Source organism: Epinephelus moara, chromosome 21 (assembly GCF_006386435.1).
Source record: "Epinephelus moara isolate mb chromosome 21, YSFRI_EMoa_1.0, whole genome shotgun sequence".
Lineage (NCBI taxonomy): Eukaryota > Metazoa > Chordata > Actinopteri > Perciformes > Serranidae > Epinephelus > Epinephelus moara.
In genome coordinates this window covers 8,190,451-8,201,192 of record NC_065526.1, presented here as the reverse complement: position 1 = coordinate 8,201,192, position 10,742 = coordinate 8,190,451, and the positions used below count along the sequence as shown (strand labels likewise).

Here is a 10,742-nt window from a genome sequence, read left to right as displayed (position 1 = left end):
TGACATTACCAGAAGATGTCTTTATGTTAATGTCAAGTTGTCTCAATAAGGACATCCCAAACAAATTTTATGTCAACTTGTCATGAGAAAGACAACTTCTGGTAATGTCACTTTAATTAATGTCAAGTTGTCATAATCAAGACAACCCAAACAATGTCAACTTGTCATTACAAAAAACAAATGTCACTTAATACCAGCAGTCATAAATGTTTATGACATGTACATAATGTTTATGACAAGTTCATGACAGTGTCATGTCATAGTTATGACAGTGTCATGTCACCCTTATGTAGATACCTTCAACTAAAGTGTTACCCAAGTGACTAATAGTCAGGATATCCAAACCTTTTTGACCATTCAGTCTTTAATATGATACCTGAGTCCACCAAAGCTAAGAAAGTGAAACACTGAATCAGTGTAGTATCCTTTTTAAGCAATAACAAAATAAACTGTTAGCTGCTTGATAATATTCTGTGCACTGTTTCATAAAGACATCTCTTTGCAATAAAAACAGTCAGATGTATTCATACTTACACTAGCAGCAGTAAGGGGTAATGGGCTGTATCTATGAATCCAGCTGGCTTCAGAATCTGCATCGTCAGAGCTACAACAGACACAATAAGGTTAACGGGAATCTTATAATAGAAGATGACTGGCTGTAATTTCAACAGGGCGTACACATAGGTAAGCACATACTGTAGTCGTCTATGGTGATGGTCTCGTACTCCACTCTGGGCATCTGCATGTTGTTGTGCGTGTTGTTTAGTCTTTCGTTTGTCTCCACGTTAAACACCTCTGCAGTTAAACAGATTAAACAGGTCCTTTGTTATGACCTCTCCATTCATCAATGAAAACATATTCATGTAATTCAGCACAGCTTGTTAAACATGGACGACGACACTCACTCTGTCTGTCCTCTGTGCGATAGATGGCCACACTTGGTATATCAGGGCCTACATGGATCAATTTAGTGAAAATCAGTTAACAAGAGTGCAATAATAGAAGTTAATTTGATGTAACAAAGCAGTGACAAAAGACTCAAACGCCTCCACAACACCAGTAATCACGCCTCTGAAACCCAATCCTTCTCTGCAACGGAAACATCTCTGCGTCTCATCTAAACAGACTTCAGAAACAGCCCTCTCAGCCAGCTCTGCAGTTAATAATCTACTTCCGTCCCACGAGGAAGTAGCTGATTATTTCACAATGGAGCTGCTCTCCAAAGATCCAATTAATGAAGAAAGCCACTGGCACTTTTTCTCTCTGGAGTGAACCCCCTAACGAAATCAGCCTCCATAGAAACCGTGATGTTGTGCCCCTGTGACGAAGCCACAGGGGCACAAAAACAATGACAGTGTCTCTGAGGGACACGAGGATATATCGTAAACAACAATACAATGTGTTTTAATATGACAAATAGTAAAAGCCGCAGGCTCTCTGCCAGCAGCTCAGCAGTGCTCACATGACTCCTGGCATGCACTCAGACAAGACATTTATTTCTGTGGCTAATCAGAGAGAGATCCAGCAGTGGTTTGAGGTTATCTGCTAATGTCCAGTTCGATATAAGCTCTCAACCTGACATCCAGCTCTAATTCAGTTACGCTTCCCACTGAGCACGGCTCACTGCCTCCCCCAGAAGACTTTCATTCTCAGGAGTGCTGGGGATGTAAAAAGGCTCTCAGTCAGCTGTTCAGGAGATTCAAGGTCAAGCACGCTCACCTTTACAGTTGAGTAAGAAGTACCGCATGTCGTGGCTGAATGAAACGTCCACGTAGCCGCACTTGAACTCACAAGACAGGCAGCAGCGGTTGAACGGAGGGATTGTGTCAGCACTGTGGGATGGCACTGGGTGAGCATCATTGTACACTTAAAGAGCAGCTTTGGTATTTTCACAGATTTAACCTTGATCCGAATTACTCACGTTTTTGTGTCTGAGTGAGTAAAGAGAACAAAACTTTTTGAAACTGGTTCAGTATTGAGTGAGAGTGCTGCAGCCAGCAGCTGCAAAAACAGGCCGTTATTTGACCAGTTGAAACATGTGCAAACTGTCAATTTATGTCCATTAAAAGTGTTCGTTTTGCCACTGACAGGCTCGGATTAAAATTCTTAGTGTCTGACAACAATTATAGAAAGGACCCTACAGAGATAGACCTTTTTTATTAAAGAGTTGGGTCCTTTTTGTTCAACCAGAAACTGCTCAAAATCACAGTATCAAACAGTAATTTTGGTGTGTGTATAGAGCCAGAATATTCTCACATCTAACTTGATGATGAACCAAGAGTTTTATTTTGTTTATTTCAGTTTTGAATGTGTGGTGTATTTTTATTTATTTTTAAAATTATTTTTTGGGGCTTTTTGCCTTTAATGGACAGAACAGTGTGTGAAATGGGGGAGAGAGAGAGTGGGGAATGACATGCAGAAGAGGGACACAGGCTGGAGTCAAACCTGCGGCCACTGCAGCGACGTGGTGCCTTTGTACATGGGGCACCAGTACTATCCACTACACTACCGATGCCCCAAATGTGTGGTGTATTTTAAGGTGTGTAATGACTGTTGATTTAAAAGTCTTTAAGAGTCTGGTGGCTTTGGCGAGAGCAATTTTGGGGCTGTTCCTGGTTGAACAAATCAGATCTTACTCCTTAACAAAAAGTCTATCTCTGTTGGGATCCTTTCCGGAAATCGTTATTGTCAAACCCACTAAACTATTCAAAGAACACATTTCATTCAAAGTCGACAGGGACAAAAGAAAACTCAAAAAACATCTTTGGCGATTATTTGTTGCTTTATAAAGCCCTGCCGACGCATTTGTTTATACATCACACAAGCCTCTTTTGATTCCGCAATGCCGACATCTGTCTCACATCACACACTGGAGTGGAATGATGCCACTGTTGTTTGGTCATGTGTAAAATCGTAAAGGAGGCACGAAGAAGGGACATCGGACAGCAGCCCTATAGTGCCAAGAAGATTTCAGAATGAGACTTCTCTTTGAGCCTGACTTCGTTACACACAGTAACAAACAGACCGGTGAATATTTTTAGACACTTACAACGACAATCTGAGTCTGTCAGTGGCAAAAACAAACGGTTTTAGTGGGCATAAGTTGACAGTGCCAAATGCCCCAAGTAGTTACACTGCAGCCTGTTTAGCCGCTTCCGACAACAGCACTCTCCCTCATTACCAGACCAATTTCAAAAATGGTTGGTCCCATTAGTCACTTAGACACAAAACAAGGGAAAGTAGCATCCAGGTTGACGAACACCTAAGTTACCCTTTAAACAGCAGGTGCAGAGGTTCCCATAATAAATCCTACCTGTACAAGTGCCGTCGTTTGGGGTCATCCTCTGTGCTCAGAAAGTATCTGGAAAACATCCAAAGATCAACATCAAATCACAGAATAACCATGACTTCACATTCCTGGCTCTTAAATGCATCAAACTGTCTTACATGAGGTTTCTTTCATGATTGTAGGCCAGGATGCTGGTGACGTCCCAGTCTCCAGAGGTCAGGGACTGAAGTATGTCTGTGCTAGTGTTAGGCTGGAAGAAAGTAAAGGTCCATTAAACCCACTGTACCAAAACTCCAACAAAAATATCACGAGGATAACAATCCTGCAGTTGTTTACCAAAGAGGTGGACATAGAGATGTGGAAGAACTTTCCTCTCCCACCCTGAGGGATTGCTCTAGTGAAGAAGAACTTGTGTCCGTCATGGGAAAAGAGCGGTGCTTCATTCTGCAGAGAGGAGAGAGAAACACCTGCATGTGTCCATAAATGTGCCTGCAGGGCTTTTGTATTTCCTGGTATTTACTTGCTGAAGCTCAGAAACACAAAGCAAACACTGTCTGTTTTTTACTAACTAGGAAACAACAACAGGGAAGCTGTGTTATAATCACATACCTGTCTGTGCAACCAGCTCTCACTCTCATCCTCATGTTTCTGGGCAAAGAAAAGTAGGAGAATGAGTCATAAGTTTTTCTGAATCAATCAAATTAAACAAAAACATGCAAAGATAAGTCTGGAGATATTTTATATGTTTGTATTTGTCAACAAATCATATGAAAGGACCTAAAAAAACAGGGTGTTTGTCTGTCTCGTTAGCACTTTCCAAGCTCCATAACCTGAGCTGCTTCCTTCCTCTGAAAGATTTAAATCTTAAACTTTATCACCCCAGACAGAGGAATTTGTGTGATCCAGACATAAAGACACCATAAAATCCACAGTAAAAACAACAAAACAGAACAACATATACATAATAAAACACAGTTAACTGAGACAGAATAAACAATAAGGTTGAATAAAAGCAGTCAGTTCAAATCAGTAAAATCAGACCTGGTACTAAAGTGAAAAAGAGCAGGAGACCTGTTGATTAAGCTGCATGTTATACAGGCTGGTGGTTGAAGGAATAAAAGGAGTTTTTTTCCACAGGCTAGGCTGCTGCTGCTGTGGCCGAATTTGGAGTGAAAAGGTTATATCCTGTAAAGTTATTTCTAGTTTTCACAGTATAAGATTGGTGTACATGCTAGTGGCTGTTTCTTGGTCAGTGCCTTTGTTTTTTTCCTGGCAGCACTGAACAAGAAACAGCCATCAACCTGTGCACCAAACTCATCTTCTAAAGAATAGAGAATAAATAAATAAAATAAAACAAAAGTTTAACATTTTGAGAAACAAACTTAGATGAGAAGATTGAACACTTGCATATCTGTCTTTTATATATTTTCTTACAGCCAGAAGCAGGTAAGCTTTGCACAAAGACTGGAAACAAGGGAAAATAACTAGGGTCTGCCCAAAGGAAACACAATCCCTCTACTGGTGCCTTTGAAGCTCACTATTAAATTTAAGGATATCTTCTTGTTCAATCCATACAAAAAGCAAGTGTAAAACAATAAGATATTAGACGAGTATCACTGTGAACCATCTCGACACAGAGCACCCATAAACAGTGCAACAGTTCAATTAGCTGCAAGTTGCTCTGTAACTTAAAAAAGTCTCAAAGGCAAATCAAGAGAAAGGGCTTAGCTGAGGTACATTTTCAGAGCACACACACACACACACACACACACACACACACACACACACACAGATTATGATTATAATAAATGATTCTAATTATAACATTTTACAATTGAAAAAAATACCTCCAGGCAAGATTCAAGAAATGTTTTGTGTCAGCGAGGGGGGTTATTATTTCATTAGTATTTCATGATGAGTTCAAACAAAGCACAAATATAAATCAATTTAAAAAACTATACAACAAAGATATTTTTGGCAGATAAATAGATGAGGGAAGGTTGTGTTAGGGGAGTACATATTTATTTTGTAACACTGGGTGGGACTTGGACTGTAAATAAACTGGGTTTATTACTTATTTATTTATTTATTTAATTGGGTGGTTATCTTTGTCTTGTTTGGAGTTTTTTTGGTTTGAAATAAAGTCATTCATACATTCAAACATCATGATGAATTATTGAAACTATTCAGGGACCCTCTGGCAGAGTGTCAGAATTACTGACAGAAGAAGAAGAAGAAGAAGAAGAAGAAGAAGAGGAAGAAGAAGAAGTAGTAGTAGTAGTAGTAGTAGAAGAAGAAGAAGAAGAAGGAGATATACTTCATTAATCCCTGAGGAATAATTCAATTTTTTTACTCTGTCATACACACAAAGGCTCAAAATACACACACATGCACAAACAGAACCTATACATGCATTAAACGGAGAACAACTCCTTATAGAAGCAGGTAATGAAATTCCTAAAACAGCTGGGAACTGTAGTTTTCCCTAAACGTTACCCAAACACTACACAGTGCATTTGTTATGGACTATTTTCTGCAGATCTGGTGAGCTAGTGAACATTTGTAGCAGCAGAATGGTTTATATGGGATTGGCTCAAAAATAAAGTGCCCATGTTCATCATACTGAGGGAACACATGGCCACTGCGGTGGTGTTGCTCACTGATGTGTTTTTAATAGTTTTTGGACAACAATAAAACAAGCTATGTCAGGCTTTGGCTACACGGGCAGTATGTGTTCGTAGGTTTAGATTTATTGTTGGTTTTGTTGAGTTAGAAAAACATCACCAGATTTATCCTTAACACTGACGTCAGATTTCACACTTTGTTCAGGGAAAATTAGCCGAATGTTTCACCTTAATGCAGATCCCAGTCGTGGCCTCACACAGTGTCAGGATGGAGTTGTTCTGGCCTCTGTTCAGCCAGTTGACAGCCAGTTTGGTGCTGGTGGCCCATTTCACCATTGTGATATAATATTCCCTCCTGGAAAAACCAGAAAGTGACAATACATCACCAACACTGATGACTTCTGTCCTGGCTACGCTTCAGGGCTTTTTCTGGTGTTTGTTTCTTCATGCACAATAAGGCACAGCTGGGCTGTCACTCACCCTATTCGGGGGTCATCAGGTTTCCTCATCACCACGGTGTGCAGGGGCCCGTTGAGGCTCACCACTGACAGATGCACTACAGGGTTTTCCTCACCAGCCTGCAAGTGCCGAGAGGAAACTAGATAGGTCGGACTGGATTTCAGTTGAAGACAGTGAGGAATTGTGTTTCTGTTGTCTTCGGAGTTAAATGAGTCCGATCTATCAAAGTCCTCACACCAACATCGACATGACAGAGTGTGTAAACTTGCAATGAACTTTTTGTTTTTGGCCACTTTGGAGTATCGGAAGCAAGTGATGAACACAACACTGACATATTGTCACCTTTAGCAACCTGTTGTGTTTCTACACATCCAGTAGACCATTCAGGTCACAGAGGCAGCCATCAACTTCAAATTCAGCTTTAGTTTGTCTCCAGAGGACAATTAGAATAGAATAGATACTTTATTGTCTGAAGCAAATGGTACCAGAAATTCCTCTTTGACAGGGCTCAACATAACATTTACATGTGCAAGACATATAAAAAGACCTAAGAATCTAAAACAATTAGCTGCACAGCAAGTAAAAACACACATTTTTAAATTAGAGTCAACCAGCGATGATCGTTTAAACAAACTTGCTGTTGCTCTGAGGGAATTTTCAGAGCCTTCAAAGACTCGTCTAACCATCTGATTGAAAAATGTTTCATCTGCTGAACAACAAAAAGAGGATTTTATTTTAATCAAGCAGCGGACATTGCTGATAACCACTTAAAATTTGCTCAGCTTAAAGGGTAAGTTCAGTATTTTTCTACCTAAACCCTATTTCCCATGTTTCTGTTTCTGTGTGAAAAATGAGTACAACAGTTTTTTACAACTGAAATTGGTCCAGTATCGAGCGAGACGGCTGCATCTGGCAGTGACAGCGAAGGCTCGGGGGATGTTCGCATCGTCAATTTACGACGACTAAGGTATCTGTTTTTGCCACTGACAGGCGCAGATTATTATTCTATGTGTCTGATGATATTATGTAAAGGATCCTACAGAGACAGACCTTTTTGTCAAAGAGTAAGATCGTTTGTGTTTAAACAAAAACAACCCCAAAATCGCTATCGCCAAACGCACAAGACTAAGAACCATCTCTGTTTGTCTCTCCACCGTTCCAACAACCATCAACTCTAGTTTGGTTGAAATAAACCCTTAATTCCCCCAAATTATGCTGACTCTATACAGGCTAAACCTATTGTTTACTTACATGGAATCTGGTTGTTTCTGGTTAATCAAAAAGGATCTTACTCGTCAACAAAAAGGTCTGTCTCTGTCGGGATTCGCTCCATAAGTTGTCAGACACTTAGAATAACCACCTGATCCTGTCAGTGGCAAAACAAGCTCTTTTAGTGGACGTAAATTGACAGTGGTTACGTAACAGCCTGTTATGTGGCTCATCAGCAGCCCTCTTGGTTAATACTGGACCAGTTTAAAAAATGGTTGTTCCCATTTGTCACAAAACCTGACAAAAATAGGGTCCAGTTTGAAAAACACCAAACTTCCCCCTTTAGGAATAGGTATGATAGATAAGTGTGTGTTGTGGCTTTAGACTTGCCTTTGGGTAGTGATACTCCAAGTTGGCAGGGTACGGTGTTCCCGTGAAAAAGGGAACCTCCATCTTTGGCACCAGCGTGTCATTGATGGTCATGTAGGCCAGACGCAGCCCGTCTGGAGACCACCAGTGGGCTATGTGGGTCTGCAGGATCTCCTCTGTAAAACAAAACAACCAGATAATACACACACTGTGAGGCATGCACCACCAACTGATGTTTTCCAAAGACCAGACTGACTTTGGGAACTGTCCTAAAGTTATTCTAGATAAAAAGAATCCATTGCTCTATCTGCATCTTTCCTGTTAGCTGGTGTTTATGTACTTATTATGCATTCTGACACTGATGAAGACATTTCCAATATGTCACCATTTGAAACAGAGACAAGTTTAATGCTTGTATGATTTATGGGGCTCATTCCTCTTACTGAGGAGAAATAAACCAATTACTCATGTTACATTTTGACAGTTTAAACTTCAGAAACCAGAAGCTTGATACTGCAGTAAATACACCATGTTGATGCCTGTGAATCAAACAGTGACAACTGATATAAATCACTGTAATATATTATTACAGTATAGTAGTCAAGGATTTTATTTTCTTCCTTAAGGTATAATATCCAGGATTGTCGGGAACATGCTCGCCAGCGAAAGTGAACGTAAAAGCCAACCCTAGATTCACTCTCCTTTGGCGTATTGCCTCGCTATATTTGAGCTTTTTTTGGTGCTGTTTCTCTAATGCACGCTGCTCACAGTCTGGCACCTGGTCACTACATTTTTTAAAAGCCTTGACTTTAGCTGAGCGCTGTGGGGAAACACCCATAAATGTCCTGAACACAGAAAATAGGAAGGAAATAAGAAAATACAGGCAGAGGGCAGAGTCTCTGCAGATGCTACAGGGATTACTTCTGTATGAGTTTATAACAGGCTCAAAAATACAGCAGTAATATGTGTAACAAAGTCAAATGTACATTTGTAATATGAAGTATTATAATTACACAACATTTGTTTCAGCTGTTATTACCGGATGCACTTAGGCCTCCATAGTCAATATGTGGAACGTCTGAAGGGGTGTCTCCTGCCTTACCTCTCCCCTTTGGCTGTTGTGCTCCATGGGAGAGGTAAGCTACAATGCTCTCGTAGTAATTTCCATGCTTTAGTGCTGTTAAGCTGTTTATAAGTTCATTTTTCAGCCTAAACTTATTGTATAATATGCCAACATATTGCCATGTCATTTAATTTGTGTAGGCGCTTGTGTTTACATGGTTGTGATTGACGGAGGATTTTCTTTTACCTCTTGCTGTCAGCTGTCAGGAGTAAATGGAGATCACCTCCAAAGATATGAACAGTCTGTGCCTCTTCATATCAACACAATGCAGACAACACTTGAGTCCACCAGTTACATTTGTACATTGTTTTTTTTTGCCTAGTTCTATAGTTTAAGGTTATGTTGTTGGTGGTATAAAACAGCATCATGAAATATTCCCTGTGAGTGAACACTAGGCTTTCATCGATTGACAGATGCACTTTTGGAGAAAAGGTTAGTTTTTTTGCCTCCTCACAGAAAAATCTGATTATCTTTAAAGAATGTGATCCTTTGTCTCCCTGATTACAGCTTCCTTATTCTCAGCAGTTTCCTATTGAGTGATTTCCATCCAGCAGGGGGCAGAAGAGCTCTATGAAAAACAGCGCACACTCTACTGTACCTACATGGGGAGATCCAAACAACAGCCTGTCTTTTTTTTTTTTTTTTTGCAAAAATCAGCTCAACCTTGATGAGAAATTTCTAAATTTTGTTATCATTGATGAAATCGGGCTATTTTTTTTTCCTCCACATCACTGTGAATTCACAGGTGAAGCCTGTTAGCGCAGGGTCGGACTGAGGAAAGGACACTATTCAGTGCTGAATTCTCAACATTTGATAGAGTTTTCACACTGACGTCGACTAGTTTGTTGCAGTGCAGCAGGAATTTCAAGGCCTGTGGCCACAGAACATTAGTCGGTACAGTCTGCACCCAGAAACCGCCCAACATTTCACAAATATCAGAGCATTTAAAAAGACTCCTGGCATGTTGCTCTTTAAAAATGGTGCCTTTGTTGACCATCAACCTTCGGATACACACTGTATCTGCAATTCTTGCATGACAAAAAGAGGAACATTTCGTCTAACGGTGCCACAAAAAGAAGGTTTGGTTTTGTGTTTGCTGCCCTTGTGCTGTGTATTGGTTGTGAGGTTGAAGTGACACAGTCTTCTGTGCATGACAGTAATTGCTGTCAGGGGCGAACACGCAGCTGTCTTGAAGGAAAACTTTGGTATTTTTCAACCTTGTGACTAATTTAGACAACTATTTTTGAAATTGGTCCAGTATTGAGAGAGAGATCGCTGCAGCTGCAATAGCGAAACAGGCTGTAATGTAAAACCTACGGGCAATTGACCCTTCACTAAATCCCGCCCCCAGACCCAGACTGGTCAATTATAACGTAGCATCAAGCCAGTTCAGACCAGGGTCCGACAACAACGCAGCTGTGCTCCATTGACTCTACTGCAATTGTTTCAGATTTCCTTCATTTTCAGGCTGGTTTTGTGGATTTGGAGCTAAATGTTGTGCCTGGGGCACGTCGTGTATTAATGATACTCGTTACCTGGAGAGGTTGGAAGAAGACAAACGTTTCTTCCCTGTTTCAAAACCAAACTCAAACCCTGAAAAGTGTAGGGTTAGCTAGCTAGCTACTGAAGATATAGTCTACTGAATGTATACACATGCTGCTTTTGCTTT

General features: G+C 40.4%; 1 protein-coding gene across 3 annotated transcripts in view; it reads right to left on the bottom strand.

Moving 5' to 3' along the window:
- The window catches only part of LOC126382873 (dipeptidyl aminopeptidase-like protein 6), a 145,880-nt gene that overhangs the window by 11,788 nt on the left and 123,350 nt on the right, over nt 1–10,742 (bottom strand). For all 3 annotated transcript variants that reach the window (XM_050032993.1, XM_050032994.1, XM_050032992.1), the window contains 11 exons: nt 7,972–8,126; nt 6,394–6,491; nt 6,142–6,268; nt 3,899–3,937; nt 3,626–3,733; nt 3,448–3,539; nt 3,314–3,361; nt 1,720–1,832; nt 906–953; nt 697–795; nt 535–604 (listed from right to left, as the gene is read on the bottom strand). In XM_050032993.1, the coding sequence (XP_049888950.1) occupies nt 535–604; nt 697–795; nt 906–953; nt 1,720–1,832; nt 3,314–3,361; nt 3,448–3,539; nt 3,626–3,733; nt 3,899–3,937; nt 6,142–6,268; nt 6,394–6,491; nt 7,972–8,126 (997 nt within the window). The remainder of the gene's footprint in view (nt 1–534; nt 605–696; nt 796–905; nt 954–1,719; nt 1,833–3,313; nt 3,362–3,447; nt 3,540–3,625; nt 3,734–3,898; nt 3,938–6,141; nt 6,269–6,393; nt 6,492–7,971; nt 8,127–10,742) is intronic.